The sequence below is a fragment of the Phyllobates terribilis genome, unplaced genomic scaffold, assembly GCF_046119375.1.
Source record: "Phyllobates terribilis strain yellow unplaced genomic scaffold, ASM4611937v1 Scaffold_9__5_contigs__length_417890890, whole genome shotgun sequence".
NCBI classification, from domain to species: domain Eukaryota; kingdom Metazoa; phylum Chordata; class Amphibia; order Anura; family Dendrobatidae; genus Phyllobates; species Phyllobates terribilis.
Genome location: NW_027362769.1, coordinates 196,138,535 through 196,156,363, shown reverse-complemented (window position 1 = coordinate 196,156,363; position 17,829 = coordinate 196,138,535). Strand labels below are relative to the sequence as shown.

Genomic DNA, 17,829 nt, shown 5'->3' with positions numbered 1-17,829 from the left:
CCCGGTCCTGTATTATATACCCCTGTTCCTGTATTATATACCCCCGGTCCTGTAATATATACCCCCGGTCCTGTATTATATATACCCCCGGTCCAGTAATATATACCCCCGGTCCTGTATTATATACCTGCGGTCCTGTATTATATACCCCCGATCCTGTATTATATACCTCCAGTCCTGTGTTATAAACCCCCGGTCCTGTAATATATACCCCCGGTCCTGTATTATATATACCCCCGGTCCTGTGTTATAAACCCCCAGTCCTGTATTATATACCTCCAGTCCTGTGTTATAAACCCCCGGTCCTGTATTATATATCCCCGGTCCTGTATTATATACCCCCGGTCTTGTATTATATACCTCCGGTCCTGTATTATATACCCCCGGTCCTGTATTATATACCCCCAGTCCTGTGCTATAAACCCCCGGTCCTGTATTATATATCCCCGGTCCTGTATTATATACCCCCGGTCCTGTATTATATATCCCCGGTCCTGTATTATATATCCCCGGCCCTGTATTATATACCTCCAGTCCTGTGTTATAAACCCCCGGTCCAGTATTATATACCCCGGTCCTGTATTATATACCTCCGGTCCTGTATTATATACCCCCGGTCCTGTATTATATACCTCCGGTCCTGTATTATATACCCCCAGTCCTGTATTATATACCTCCAGTCCTGTATTATATACCCCCGATCCTGTATTATATACCCCCAGTCCTGTGTTATAAACCCCCGGTCCTGTATTATATACCTCCGGTCCTGTATTATATACCCCCGGTCCTGTATTATATACCTCCAGTCCTGTGTTATAAACCCCCGGTCCTGTATTATATACCTCCGGTCCTGTATTATATACCCCGGTCCTGTATTATATACCCCGGTCCTGTACTATATACCCCCGGTCCTGTATTATATACCCCCGGTCCTGTATTATATACCTCCGGACCTGTATTATATATCCCCGGTCCTGTATTATATACCTCCAGTCCTGTATTATATACCTCTGGTCCTGTATTATATACCCCCGGTCCTGTATTATATATCCCCGATCCTGTATTATATACCCCCGGTCCTATATTATATACCCCCAGTCCTGTATCATTTACCCCCAGTCCTGTATTATATACCTCCAGTCCTGTATTATATACCTCCAGTCTCGTATTATATATACCCCCGGTCCAGTATTATATACCCCCGGTCCTGTATTATATATCCCCGGTCATGTATTATATACCCCCGGTCCTGTATTATATACCTCCAGTCCTCTATTATATACCGCTGGTCCTGTATTATATACCCCCAGTCCTGTATTATATACCCCGGTCCTGTATTATATACCTCCGGTCCTGTATTATATACCCCCGGTCCTGTATTATATACACCCGGTCCTGTATTATATACCTCCAGTCCTGTATTATATACCTCCAGTCCTGTATTATATACCCCTGGTCCTGTATTATATACCTCCGGTCCTGTATTATATACCTCCAGTCCTGTGTTATAAACCCCCGGTCCTGTATTATATATCCCCGGTCCTGTATTATATACCCCCGGTCCTGTATTATATACCTCCAGTCCTGTGTTATAAACCCCCGGTCCAGTATTATATACCCCGGTCCTGTATTATATACCTCCGGTCCTGTATTATATACCCCGGTCCTGTATTATATACCTCCAGTCCTGTATTATATACCCCGGTCCTGTATTATATACCTCCGGTCCTGTATTATATACCTCCAGTCCTGTGTTATAAACCCCCGGTCCTGTATTATATACCCCCGGCCCTGTATTATATACCTCCAGTCCTGTGTTATAAACCCCCGGTCCAGTATTAAATACCCCGGTCCTGTATTATATACCTCCGGTCCTGTATTATATACCTCCAGTCCTGTGTTATAAACCCCCGGTCCAGTATTATATACCCCCAGTCCTGTGTTATAAACCCCCGGTCCTGTATTATATATCCCCGGTCCTGTATTATATACCCCCGGTCCTGTATTATATACCTCCGGTCCTGTATTATATACCCCCGGTCCTGTATTATATACCCCCAGTCCTGTATTATATACCCCCGGTCCTGTATTATATACCTCCGGTCCTGTATTATATACCCCCAGTCCTGTATTATATACCTCCAGTCCTGTATTATATACCTCCGGTCCTGTATTATATACCCCCAGTCCTGTATTATATATCCCCGGTCCTGTATTATATACCTCCGATCCTGTATTATATACCCCCAGTCCTGTGTTATAAACCCCCGATCCTGTATTATATACCCCCAGTCCTGTGTTATAAACCCCCGGTCCTGTATTATATACCTCCGGTCCTGTATTATATACCCCCGATCCTGTATTATATACCCCCAGTCCTGTGTTATAAACCCCCGGTCCTGTATTATATATCCCCGGTCCTGTATTATATACCCCCGGTCCTGTATTATATACCCCCAGTCCTGTATTATATACCCCCAGTCCTGTATTATATACCCCCGGTCCTGTATTATATACCTCCGGTCCTGTATTATATACCCCCAGTCCTGTATTATATACCTCCAGTCCTGTATTATATACCCCCGATCCTGTATTATATACCCCCGGTCCTGTATTATATACCTCCGGTCCTGTATTATATACCTCCGTTCCTGTATTATATACCCCCGGTCCTGTATTATATACCTCCGGTCCTGTGTTATAAACCCCCGGTCCTGCATTATATACCCCGGTCCTGTATTATATACCCCCGGTCCTGTATTATATATCCCCGGTCCTGTATTATATACCTCCGGTCATGTATTATATACCCCCGGTCCTGTATTATATACCCCTGTTCCTGTATTATATACCCCCGGTCCTGTAATATATACCCCCGGTCCTGTATTATATATACCCCCGGTCCAGTAATATATACCCCCGGTCCTGTATTATATACCTGCGGTCCTGTATTATATACCCCCGATCCTGTATTATATACCTCCAGTCCTGTGTTATAAACCCCCGGTCCTGTAATATATACCCCCGGTCCTGTATTATATATACCCCCGGTCCTGTGTTATAAACCCCCAGTCCTGTATTATATATCCCCGGTCCTGTATTATATACCCCCGGTCTTGTATTATATACCTCCGGTCCTGTATTATATACCCCCGGTCCTGTATTATATACCCCCAGTCCTGTATTATATACCCCGGTCCTGTATTATATACCTCCGTTCCTGTATTATATACCCCCGGTCCTGTATTATATACCTCCAGTCCTGTGTTATAAACCCCCGGTCCTGTATTATATATCCCCGGTCCTGTATTATATACCCCCGGTCTTGTATTATATACCTCCGGTCCTGTATTATATACCCCCGGTCCTGTATTATATACCCCCAGTCCTGTGTTATAAACCCCCGGTCCTGTATTATATATCCCCGGTCCTGTATTATATACCCCCGGTCCTGTATTATATATCCCCGGTCCTGTATTATATATCCCCGGCCCTGTATTATATACCTCCAGTCCTGTGTTATAAACCCCCGGTCCAGTATTATATACCCCGGTCCTGTATTATATACCCCCGGTCCTGTATTATATACCTCCGGTCCTGTATTATATACCCCCGGTCCTGTATTATATACCTCCGGTCCTGTATTATATACCCCCAGTCCTGTATTATATACCTCCGGTCCTGTATTATATACCTCCAGTCCTGTATTATATACCCCCGATCCTGTATTATATACCCTCAGTCCTGTGTTATAAACCACCGGTCCTGTATTATATACCTCCGGTCCTGTATTATATACACCCGGTCCTGTATTATATACCTCCAGCCCTGTGTTATAAACCCCCGGTCCTGTATTATATACCTCCGGTCCTGTATTATATACCCCCAGTCCTGTATTATATACCTCCAGTCCTGTATTATATACCTCCGGTCCTGTATTATATACCCCCAGTCCTGTATTATATACCTCCAGTCCTGTATTATATACCTCCGGTCCTGTATTATATACCCCCGGTCCTGTATTATATACCCCCAGTCCTGTATTATATACCCCCGGTCCTGTATTATATACCTCCGGTCCTGTATTATATACCCCCAGTCCTGTATTATATACCTCCAGTCCTGTATTATATACCTCCGGTCCTGTATTATATACCCCCAGTCCTGTATTATATATCCCCGGTCCTGTATTATATACCTCCGATCCTGTATTATATACCCCCAGTCCTGTGTTATAAACCCCCGATCCTGTATTATATACCCCCAGTCCTGTGTTATAAACCCCCGGTCCTGTATTATATACCTCCGGTCCTGTATTATATACCCCCGATCCTGTATTATATACCCCCAGTCCAGTGTTATAAACCCCCGGTCCTGTATTATATATCCCCGGTCCTGTATTATATACCCCCGGTCCTGTATTATATACCCCCAGTCCTGTATTATATACCCCCAGTCCTGTATTATATACCCCCGGTCCTGTATTATATACCTCCGGTCCTGTATTATATACCCCCAGTCCTGTATTATATACCTCCAGTCCTGTATTATATACCCCCGATCCTGTATTATATACCCCCGGTCCTGTATTATATACCTCCGGTCCTGTATTATATACCTCCGTTCCTGTATTATATACCCCCGGTCCTGTATTATATACCTCCGGTCCTGTGTTATAAACCCCCGGTCCTGCATTATATACCCCGGTCCTGTATTATATACCCCCGGTCCTGTATTATATATCCCCGGTCCTGTATTATATACCTCCGGTCATGTATTATATACCCCCGGTCCTGTATTATATACCCCTGTTCCTGTATTATATACCCCCGGTCCTGTAATATATACCCCCGGTCCTGTATTATATATACCCCCGGTCCAGTAATATATACCCCCGGTCCTGTATTATATACCTGCGGTCCTGTATTATATACCCCCGATCCTGTATTATATACCTCCAGTCCTGTGTTATAAACCCCCGGTCCTGTAATATATACCCCCGGTCCTGTATTATATATACCCCCGGTCCTGTGTTATAAACCCCCAGTCCTGTATTATATACCTCCAGTCCTGTGTTATAAACCCCCGGTCCTGTATTATATATCCCCGGTCCTGTATTATATACCCCCGGTCTTGTATTATATACCTCCGGTCCTGTATTATATACCCCCGGTCCTGTATTATATACCCCCAGTCCTGTGCTATAAACCCCCGGTCCTGTATTATATATCCCCGGTCCTGTATTATATACCCCCGGTCCTGTATTATATATCCCCGGTCCTGTATTATATATCCCCGGCCCTGTATTATATACCTCCAGTCCTGTGTTATAAACCCCCGGTCCAGTATTATATACCCCGGTCCTGTATTATATACCTCCGGTCCTGTATTATATACCCCCGGTCCTGTATTATATACCTCCGGTCCTGTATTATATACCCCCAGTCCTGTATTATATACCTCCAGTCCTGTATTATATACCCCCGATCCTGTATTATATACCCCCAGTCCTGTGTTATAAACCCCCGGTCCTGTATTATATATCCCCGGTCCTGTATTATATACCCCCGGTCCTGTATTATATACCCCCAGTCCTGTATTATATACCCCCAGTCCTGTATTATATACCCCCGGTCCTGTATTATATACCTCCGGTCCTGTATTATATACCCCCAGTCCTGTATTATATACCTCCAGTCCTGTATTATATACCCCTGATCCTGTATTATATACCCCCAGTCCTGTGTTATAAACCCCCGGTCCTGTATTATATACCTCCGGTCCTGTATTATATACCTCCGTTCCTGTATTATATACCCCCGGTCCTGTATTATATACCTCCAGTCCTGTGTTATAAACCCCCGGTCCTGCATTATATACCCCGGTCCTGTATTATATACCCCCGGTCCTGTATTATATATCCCCGGTCCTGTATTATATACCTCCGGTCCAGTATTATATACCCCCGGTCCTGTATTATATACCCCGGTCCTGTATTATATACCTCCGGTCCTGTATTATATACCCCGGTCCTGTATTATATACCCCCGGTCCTGTATTATATATCCCCGGTCCTGTATTATATACCTCCGGTCCAGTATTATATACCTCCGGTCCTGTATTATATATCCCCGGTCCTGTATTATATACCTCCGGTCCAGTATTATATACCCCGGTCCTGTATTATATACCCCGGTCCTGTATTATATACCTGCGGTCCTGTATTATATACCCCGGTCCTGTATTATATACCTCCGTTCCAGTATTATATACCCCGGTCCTGTATTATATACCCCGGTCCTGTATTATATACCTGCGGTCCTGTATTATATACCCCGGTCCTGTATTATATACCTGCGGTCCTGTATTATATACCCCGGTCCTGTATTATATACAGTTATATGAAAAAGTTTGGGCACCCCTATTAATCTTAAGCTTAATGTTTTATAAAAATTGGTGTTTTTGCAGCAGCTCTTTCAGTTTGATATATGTAATAACTGTTGGACACAGTAATGTTTCTGCCTTGAAATGAGGTTTATTGTACTAACAGAAAATGTGCAATCTGCATTCAAACAAAATTTGACAGGTGCATAAGTATGGGCACCCTTATCATTTTCTTGTTTTAAATACTCCTACCTACTTTTTACTGACTTACTAAAGCACTTTTTTTGGTTTTGTAACCTCATTGAGCTTTGAACTTCATAGCCAGGTGTATGCAATCATGAGAAAAGCTACTTAAAGTGGCCACTTGCAAGTTGTTCTCCTGTTTGAATCTCCTCTGAAGAGTGGCATCATGGGCTCCTCAAAACAACTGTCAAATGATCTGAAAACAAAGATTATTCAACATAGCTGTTCAGGGGAAGGATACAAAAAGCTGTCTCAGAGATTTAACCTGTCAGTTTCCACTGTGAGGAACATAGTAAGGAAATGGAAGAACACAGGGACAGTTCTTGTTAAGGCCAGAAGTGGCAGGCCAAGAAAAACATCAGAAAGGCAGAGAAGAAGAATGGTGAGATCAGTCAAGGACAATCCTCAGACCACCTCCAGAGAGCTGCAGCATCAACTTGCTGCAGATGGTGTCACAGTGCATCGGTCAACTATACAACGCACTTTGCACAAGGAGAAGCTGTATGGGAGAGTGACGCGAAAGAAGCCATTTCTGCAAGCACGCCACAAACAGAGTCGGCTGAGGTATGCAAAAGCACATTTGGAGAAGCCAATTTCTCTTTGGAAGAAGGTCCTGTGGACTGATGAAACCAAGATTGAGTTGTTTGGTCATACAAAAAGGCGTTATGCATGGCGGCAAAAAAACACAGCATTCCAAGAAAAACACTTGCTACCCACAGTAAAATTTGGTGGAGGTTCCATGATGCTTTGGGGCTGTGTGGCCAATGCCGGCACCGGGAATCTTGTTAAAGTTGAGGGACGCATGGATTCCACTCAGTATCAGCAGATTCTTGACAATAATGTCCAAGAATCAGTGACAAAGTTGAAGTTACGCAGGGGATGGATCTTTCAGCAAGACAATGATCCAAAACACCGCTCCAAATCTACTCAGGCATTCATGCAGAGGAACAATTACAATGTTCTGGAATGGCCATCCCAGTCCCCAGACCTGAATATCATTGACCATCTGTGGGATCATGTGAAGAGGGCTGTCCATGCTCAGCGACCATCAAACCTAACTGAACTGGAATTGTTTTGTAAAGAGGAATGGTCAAAAATACCTTCATCCAGGATCCAGGAACTCATTAAAAGCTACAGGAAGCGACTAGAGGCAAAAGGAGGATCTACTAAATATTAATGTCACTTTTCTGGTGAGGTGCCCATACTTATGCACCTGTCACATTTTGTTTGAATGCAGATTGCACATTTTCTGTTAGTGCAATAAACCTCATTTCAAGGCAGAAACATTACTGTGTCCAACAGTTATTACATAGATCAAACTGAAATAGCTGTTGCAAAAACACCAATTTTTATAAAACAATAAGCTTAAGATTAATAGGGGTGCCCAAACTTTTTCATATAACTGTACCCCCGGTCCTGTATTATATATCCCCGGTCCTGTATTATATACCCCCGGTCCTGTATTATATACCCCTGTTCCTGTATTATATACCCCCGGTCATGTATTATATACCCCCGGTCCTGTATTATATACCCCCAGTCCTGTATTATATACCCCGGTCCTGTATTATATATCCCCGGTCCTGTATTATATACCCCCGGTCCTGTATTATATACCCCTGTTCCTGTATTATATACCCCCAGTCCTGTATTATATACACCCGGTCCTGTATTATATACCCCCAGTCCTGTATTATATACCCCGGTCATGTATTATATACCCCCGGTCCTGTATTATATACCCCCGGTCCTGTATTATATACCCCTGTTCCTGTATTATATACCCCCAGTCCTGTATTATATACCCCCGGTCCTGTATTATATACCCCCAGTCCTGTATTATATACCCCGGTCCTGTATTATATATCCCCGGTCCTGTATTATATACCCCCGGTCCTGTATTATATACCCCCGGTCCTGTATTATATACCCCTGTTCCTGTATTATATACCCCCAGTCCTGTATTATATACCCCCGGTCCTGTATTATATACCCCCAGTCCTGTATTATATACCCCGGTCATGTATTATATACCCCCGGTCCTGTATTATATACCCCCGGTCCTGTATTATATACCCCTGTTCCTGTATTATATACCCCCAGTCCTGTATTATATACCCCCGGTCCTGTATTATATACCCCCAGTCCTGTATTATATACCCCGGTCCTGTATTATATACCCCCGGTCCTGTATTATATATCCCCGGTCCTGTATTATATACCCCCGGTCCTGTATTATATATCCCCGGTCCTGTATTATATACCCCTGGTCCTGTATTATATACCCCCGGTCCTGTATTATATATCCCCGGTCCTGTATTATATATCCCCAGCCCTGTATTATATACCCCCGGTCCTGTATTATATACCTCCGGTCCAGTACTATATACCCCCAGTCCAGTATTATATACCCCAGTCCTGTATTATATACCTCCGGTCCTATATTATATACCTCCGGTCCTGTATTGTATACCCCGGTCCTGTATTATATACCTCCGGTCCAGTACTATATACCCCCGGTCCAGTATTATATACCTCCGGTCCTGTATTATATATCCCTGGTCCTGTATTATATACCTCCGGTTCTGTGTTGTATACCCTGGTCCTGTATTATATACCTCCGGTCCAATACTATATACCCCCGGTCCAGTATTATATACCTCCGGTCCTGTATTATATACCCCCGGTCCTGTATTATATACCCCCGGTCCAGTACTATATACCCCTGGTCCTGTATTGTATACCCCGGTCCATGTTACTGTGTATTCACCTTGTGCATTATACCTCATGTTCTGGGGGCCATACATGCTGCCCCCGTGCCCATTCTATGAGGACGGGTGGCGTACGGGATCGGTACCTGGAGCGCAGGCTGTCCGGCGCCATGTTCTGGGGGCCATACATGCTGCTCGCATGCCCATTCTATGAGGACAGGTGGTGTACGGGGTCGGTACCTGGAGCGCAGGCTGTCCGGCGCCATGTTCTGGGGGCCATACATGCTGCCCCCGTGCCCATTCTATGAGGACAGGTGGTGTACGGGGTCGGTACCTTGAGCGTAGGCTGTCCGGCGCCATGTTCTGGGGGCCATACATGATGCCCCCGTGCCTATTCTATGAGGACAGGTGGTGTACGGGGTCGGTACCTTGAGCGCAGGCTGTCCGGCGCCATGTTCTGGGGGCCATACATGCTGCCCCCGTGCCCATTCTATGAGGACGGGTGGCGTACGGGATCGGTACCTGGAGCGCAGGCTGTCCGGCGCCATGTTCTGGGGGCCATACATGCTGCTCGCATGCCCATTCTATGAGGACAGGTGGTGTACGGGGTCGGTACCTGGAGCGCAGGCTGTCCGGCGCCATGTTCTGGGGGCCATACATGCTGCCCCCGTGCCCATTCTATGAGGACAGGTGGTGTACGGGGTCGGTACCTTGAGCGCAGGCTGTCCGGCGCCATGTTCTGGGGGCCATACATGATGCCCCCGTGCCCATTCTATGAGGACAGGTGGTGTACGGGGTCGGTACCTGGAGCGCAGGCTGTCCGGCGCCATGTTCTGGGGGCCATACATGATGCCCCCGTGCCCATTCTATGAGGACAGGTGGTGTACAGGGTCGGTACCTTGAGCGCAGGCTGTCCGGCGCCATGTTCTGGGGGCCATACATGTTGCCCCCGTGCCCATTCTATGAGGACAGGTGGTGTACGGGGTCGGTACCTTGAGCGCAGGCTGTCCGGCGCCATGTTCTGGGGGCCATACATGTTGTCCCCGTGCCCATTCTATGAGGACAGGTGGTGTACGGGGTCGGTACCTGGAGCGCAGGCTGTCCGGCGCCATGTTCTGGGGGCCATACATGATGCCCCCGTGCCCATTCTATGAGGACAGGTGGTGTACGGGGTCGGTACCTTGAGCGTAGGCTGTCCGGCGCCATGTTCTGGGGGCCATACATGATGCCCCCGTGCCCATTGTATGAGGACAGGTGGTGTACGGGGTCGGTACCTTGAGCGTAGGCTGTCCGGCGCCATCAGCTCCAGTGTGTGTGTTGGACCATAGAGATTCGCCACGAACAGCTTCACGGTGGGGTTGGTCTGTCCAGCCTGAGACAGAGACAAGAAGACACAAGAGGGTCCGACTGTAATTACCCCGAATCCTGCGGTGAAATCCATGCCAGAGTGCATTCTGGGAAGAGGGGATTCAGAACGAAGTTCCCGTTACCTTGGGATATGGGAACTGCTTTCCCAGCGGGTACAGGCTGCCGGTGTACTGCGGAATGATCATATTGGGGACGGCGCTGTCATTGATGCTGAGGAACGCCAGCCTCTCGCCATCAGGAGACCACCAGTGGGCGATGTGGGTGTGCAGCAGCTCCTCTGCAAGAAGACACAAGGACTCTGCTAGTGACCCCAGCACCGCCATCGCCCCGGCATCAGAGAGGCCCATAACGTGCCGCCCCTCAGTGCCGGACCCTGCCCCCCGAGAGCAAACCACCCTGATCGATAGATGTCTCATACAAACTGCGCCGAGTGCAAATGAATGACAGCGAGGAAATGGTTAACACTGAAGGGTCTAAGGAGTCCGGCACCCGGATTCAGACCCTCCATCCACCTGCAACTGTGCACATGTAGAAAGTATGGGGTCTGCACCAGGGCGACAATCACCCGGCAGATGGAAACAACACGTTTCTCCGCATCATTCCCCACTCCTCCGCACCGTCCGCCTGACTCACCCCCGTCCACCTCCACTCCTCTGCACCGTCCGCCTGACTCACCCCTGTCCACCTCCACTCCTCTGCACCGTCCGCCTGACTCACCCCTGTCCTCCTCCACTCCTCTGCACCGTCCGCCTGACTCACCCCCGTCCACCTCCACTCCTCTGCACCGTCCGCCTGACTCACCCCCGTCCACCTCCACTCCTCTGCACCGTCCGCCTGACTCACCCCTGTCCTCCTCCACTCCTCTGCACCGTCCGCCTGACTCACGCCCATCCACCTCTACTCCTCTGCACAGTCCACCTGACTCACCCCCGTCCTCCTCCACTCCTCTGCACCGTCCGCCTGACTCACCCCCGTCCTCCTCCACTCCTCCGCACCGTCCGCCTGACTCACGCCCATCCACCTCTACTCCTCTGCACAGTCCGCCTGACTCACCCCTGTCCTCCTCCACTCCTCTGCACCGTCCGCCTGACTCACCCCCGTCCTCCTCCACTCCTCTGCACCATCCGCCTGACTCACCCCCGTCCTCCTCCACTCCTCTGCACCGTCCGCCTGACTCACCCCCATCCTCCTCCACTCCTCTGCACCGTCCGCCTGACTCACCCCCGTCCTCCTCTACTCCTCTGCACCGTCCGCCTGACTCACCCCCGTCCTCCTCCACTCCTCTGCACCGTCCGCCTGACTCACCCCCGTCCTCCTCCACTCCTCTGCACCGTCCGCCTGACTCACCCCCGTCCTTCTCCACTCCTCTGCACCGTCCGCCTGACTCACCCCGTCCTCCTCCACTCCTCTGCACCGTACGCCTGACTCACCCCCGTCCTTCTTCACTCCTCTGCACCGTCCGCCTGACTCACCCCCGTCCTCCTCTACTCCTCTGCACAGTCCACCTGACTCACCCCCGTCCTCCTCCACTCCTCTGCACCGTCCGCCTGACTCACCCCCGTCCTTCTCCACTCCTCTGCACCGTCCGCCTGACTCACCCCCATCCACCTCTACTCCTCTGCACCGTCCGCCTGACTCACCCCCGTCCTCCTCCACTCCTCTGCACCGTCCGCCTGACTCACCCCCGTCCTCCTCCACTCCTCTGCACCGTCCGCCTGACTCACCCCCGTCCTCCTCTACTCCTCTGCACAGTCCGCCTGACTCGCCCCCGTCCACCTCCACTCCTCTGCACCGTCCGCCTGACTCACCCCCGTCCTCCTCTACTCCGTCCGCCTGACTCACCCCCGTCCTCCTCCACTCCTCTGCACAGTCCGCCTGACTCACCCCCGTCCAACTCTAGTCCTCTGCACAGTCCGCCTGACTCGCCCCCGTCCTCCTCCACGCCTCTGCACCGTCCGCCTGACTCACCCCCGTCCACTTCTACTCCTCTGCACCGTCCGCCCGACTCACCCCTGTCCTCCTCCACTGCTCTGCACAGTCCGCCTGACTCACCCCCGTACTCCTCCACTCCTCTGCACCGTCCGCCTGACTCACCCCCGTCCTCCTCCACTCCTCTGGACCGTCAGCCTGACTCACCCCAGTCCTCCTCCACTCCTCTGCACCGTCCGCCTGACTCACCCCCGTCCACTTCTACTCCTCTGCACCGTCCGCCCGACTCACCCCTGTCCTCCTCCACTGCTCTGCACAGTCCGCCTGACTCACCCCCGTACTCCTCCACTCCTCTGCACCGTCCGCCTGACTCACCCCGGTCCTCCTCCACTCCTCTGCACAGTCCGCCTGACTCACCCCCGTCCTCCTCTACTCCTCTGCACCGTCCGCCTGACTCACCCCCGTCCTCCTCTACTCCTCTGCACCGTCCGCCTGACTCACCCCCATACTCCTCCACTCCTCTAAACAGTCCGCCTGACTCACCTCCATCCTCCTCCACGCCTCTGTGCCGTCCGCCTGACTCACCCCGTCCTCCTATACTCCTCTGCACAGTCCGCCTGACTCACCCCCACCCTCCTCCACTCCTCTGCACTGTCCGCCTGACTCACCCCTGTCCATCTCCACTCCTCTGCACCATCCGCCTGACTCACCCCCGTCCATCTCCACTCCTCTGCACCGTCCGCCTGACTCATCCCCGTCCTCCTCCACTCCTCTGCACCATCCGCCTGACTCATCCCCGTCCTTCTCCACTCCTCTGCACCGTCCGCCTGACTCACCCCCGTCCTCCTCCACTCCTCTGCACCGTCCGCCTGACTCACCCCCGTCCTCCTCCACTCCTCTGCACCGTCCGCCTGACTCACCCCCGTCCTCCCCCCACTCCTCTGCACCGTCCGCCTGACTCACCCCCGTCCACCTCTACTCCTCTACACCGTCCGCCCGACTCACCCCTGTACTCCTCTACTCCTCTGCACCATCCGCCTGACTCGCCCCCGTCTACCTCCACTCCTCTCCAGCGTCCACCTAACTCACCCCCATCATCCTCCACTACTCTGCACCGTCCGCCTGACTCGCCCCCGTCCTTCTCCACTCCTCTGCACCGTCCGCCTGACCCCCCCTTCCTCCTCCACTCCTCTGCACCGTCCGCCTGACTCCCCTCCTTCCTCCTTCACTCCTCTGCACCGTCCGCCTGACTCACCTCCATACTCCTCCACTCCTCTGCACTGTCCGCCTGACTCCCCCGTCCTCCTCTACTCATCTGCGCCGCCCGCCTGACTCCCCCCATTTTCCTCCACTCCTCTGCACCATCCGCCTGACTCCCCTCCTTCCTCCTCCACTCCTCTGCACCGTCCGCCTGACTCACCTCCATACTCCTCCACTCCTCTGCACCGCCCGCCTGACTCCCCCGTCCTCCTCTACTCATCTGCGCCGCCCGCCTGACTCCCCCCTTTTTCCTCCACTCCTCTGCACCGTCCGCCTGACTCCCTCCTCCACTCCTCTCCACCGTCCACCTTACTCACCCCCTTTCTCCTCCACTCTTCTGTACCGTCCGCCTGACTCCCCTTTCCTCCACCACTCCTCTGCACCGTCCGCCTGACTCGCCTCCATCCTCCTCCACTCCTCTGCACCGTCTGCCAGACTCCCTGTCCTCCTCCACTCCTCTGCACTGTAGGCCTGATTCCCTGTCCTCCTCCACTCCTCTGCACCATCTACCTGACTCCCCCTTTCCTCCTCCACTCCTCTGCACCGCCCGCCTGACTCCCCTCTTCCTCCTCTATTCATCAGCACCGTCTGACTGACTCCCCCTTCCTCCTCCACTCCTCTGCACCGTCCGCCAGACTCCCTGTCCTCCTCCACTCCTCTGCACTGTAGGCCTGATTCCCTGTCCTCCTCCACTCCTCTGCACCGTCTGCCTGACTCCCCCTTCCTCCTCCACTCCTCTGCACCGTCCGCCTGACTCTCTTCCATCCTCCTCCACTCCTCTGCACCGTCTGCCTAACTCCCCCTGTCCACCTCCACCCCTCTCCACAGTCCACCTAACTCACCCCCTTCCTCCTACACTCCTCTGCACCGTCCGCCTTATTCCCATTTCCTCCTCCACTCCTCTGCATCACCCGCCTGATTCCCCCCCTTCCTCCTCCAGTACTCTGCACCTTCTGCCACACAAAACCTCATCCTCCCCCACCACTGTCCACTGTTCGCCACAGATAATCTTGTCCTCCACCACCACCACTCTCGACCCTTTGTCACACACAAACCCATCCTCCTGGACACTCTCCACCGTCCGCCATACACCATCCCGTCCTCCAGCACACTCTCCACCGTCCGCCATACACCATCCCGTCCTCCAGCACACTCTCCACCGTCCGCCATACACCACCCCGTTCTCCAGCACACTCTCCACCATCCGCCATACACCATCCCGTCCTCCAGCACACTCTCCACCGTTCGCCATACACCACCCCATTCTCCTGCACCACTCTCCACCGTCCGCCATACACCACCCCGTTCTCCTGCACACTCTCCACCGTCCGCCACACACCATCCCGTCCTCCAGCACACTCTCCACCGTCCGCCATACACCACCCCGTTCTCCTGCACACTCTCCACCGTCCGCCATACACCACCCCGTTCTCCGGCACACTCTCCACCATCCGCCATACACCACCCCGTCCTCCTGCACTCTCCACCATCCGCCATACACCACCCCATCCTCCTGCACCACTCTCCACCATCCGCCATACACCACCCCGTTCTCCTGCACCACTCTCCACCATCCGCCATACACCATCCCGTCCTCCAGCACACTCTCCACCATCCGCCATACACCACCCCGTTCTCCTGCACACTCTCCACCATCCGCCATACACCATCCCGTCCTCCAGCACACTCTCCACCGTCCGCCATACACCACCCCGTTCTCCTGCACCACTCTCCACCATCCGCCATACACCACCCCGTTCTCCTGCACCACTCTCCACCAACCGCCATACACCATCCCGTCCTCCAGCACACTCTCCACCGTCCGCCATACACCACCCCGTTCTCCAGCACACTCTCCACCGTCCGCCATACACCATCCCGTCCTCCAGCACACTCTCCACCGTCCGCCATACACCACCCCGTTCTCCAGCACACTCTCCACCGTCCGCCATACACCATCCCGTCCTCCAGCACACTCTCCACCGTCCGCCATACACCACCCCGTTCTCCTGCACACTCTCCACCATCCGCCATACACCATCCCGTCCTCCAGCACACTCTCCACCATCCGCCATACACCACCCCGTTCTCCTGCACACTCTCCACCATCCGCCATACACCACCCCGTTCTCCTGCACCACTCTCCACCATCCGCCATACACCATCCCGTCCTCCAGCACACTCTCCACCATCCGCCATACACCACCCCGTTCTCCTGCACACTCTCCACCATCCGCCATACACCATCCCGTCCTCCAGCACACTCTCCACCGTCCGCCATACACCACCCCGTTCTCCTGCACCACTCTCCACCATCCGCCATACACCACCCCGTTCTCCTGCACCACTCTCCACCAACCGCCATACACCATCCCGTCCTCCAGCACACTCTCCACCATCCGCCATACACCACCCCGTTCTCCAGCACACTCTCTACCGTCCGCCATACACCACCCTGTTCTCCTGCACACTCTCCACCGTCCGCCATACACCATCCCATCCTCCAGCACACTCTCCACCGTCCGCCATACACCACCCCGTTCTCCTGCACACTCTCCACCGTCCGCCATACACCATCCCATCCTCCAGCACACTCTCCACCGTCCGCCATACACCACCCCGTTCTCCAGCACACTCTCCACCGTCCGCCATACACCATCCCGTCCTCCAGCACACTCTCCACCGTCCGCCATACACCACCCCGTTCTCCTGCACACTCTCCACCGTCCGCCATACACCACCCCGTTCTCCTGCACACTCTCCACCGTCCGCCATACACCACCCCGTTCTCCTGAACACTCTCCACCATCCGCCATACACCACCCCGTCCTCCTGCACTCTCCACCATCCGCCATACACCACCCCGTCCTCCTGCACCACTCTCCACCATCCGCCATACACCACCCCGTTATCCTGCACCACTCTCCACCATCCGCCATACACCATCCCGTCCTCCAGCACACTCTCCACCATCCGCCATATACCACCCCGTTCTCCTGCACACTCTCCACCATCCGCCATACACCATCCCGTCCTTCAGCACACTCTCCACCATCCGCCATACACCACCCCGTTCTCCTGCACACTCTCCACCATCCGCCATACACCACCCCGTTCTCCTGCACCACTCTCCACCATCCGCCTCGCTCACCACCCCGTTCTCCTGCACCACTCTCCACCATCCGCCATACACCATCCCGTCCTCCAGCACACTCTCCACCATCCGCCATACACCACCCCGTTCTCCTGAACACTCTCCACCATCCGCCATACACCACCCCGTTCTCCTGCACACCCTCCACCATCCGCCATACACCACCCCGTCCTCCTGCACTCTCCACCATCCGCCATACACCACCCCGTTCTCCTGCACACCCTCCACCATCCGCCATACACCACCCCGTCCTCCTGCACTCTCCACCATCCGCCATACACCACCCCGTTCTCCTGCACCACTCTCCACCTTCCTCCATCACCACTCTGTACCTTAGCCAACTTCTTTGCTCTCAAAGTGTTGTGTCCATTGTTGGCCTTCCCCATGTGTTCTCTGCCATAGGAGGTGACCCAGGACCCGTAGCATCTAAGCTGGTTAAGTGTATTATCTCCAGACCCCTCATATGTGGTCATCTCTATATGGACAGAATGAGAAAACATACCTTCATACAGCCAGTCGGAGAGGCCGTTGTAGATGATCCCCTCCTTTCCCGATGAGGTCAGCCGCAGCGAGCTGCTCCTCACATCCACGCGGTAATATATATTATTCTCAAAAATGAAGACCTGGAGAGAAATATGAGTTAGCATTGTATGAGAAAACAATGTATGGGAAGCGTAGCAATAAATGGTTTGAGTAGAAGTATAAGGAGATGTCCATAGTGTATTTTGTATTTATCTTATGTGAATGACTCTGTGGAAACAGCCATGGTGTCACGTGTGC

The 17,829-nt window shown here is 52.4% G+C and overlaps 1 protein-coding gene across 1 annotated transcript in view; it reads right to left on the bottom strand.

The window, feature by feature from the left end:
• Nucleotides 1-17,829, bottom strand: part of DPP10 (dipeptidyl peptidase like 10) — a 685,122-nt gene that overhangs the window by 520,603 nt on the left and 146,690 nt on the right. Inside the window, exons 4-6 of the mRNA XM_073646140.1 lie at nucleotides 17,552-17,672; nucleotides 10,829-10,983; nucleotides 10,613-10,710 (exon numbers count right to left, since the gene is read on the bottom strand). Coding sequence (XP_073502241.1) covers nucleotides 10,613-10,710; nucleotides 10,829-10,983; nucleotides 17,552-17,672 — 374 coding nt within the window. The remainder of the gene's footprint in view (nucleotides 1-10,612; nucleotides 10,711-10,828; nucleotides 10,984-17,551; nucleotides 17,673-17,829) is intronic.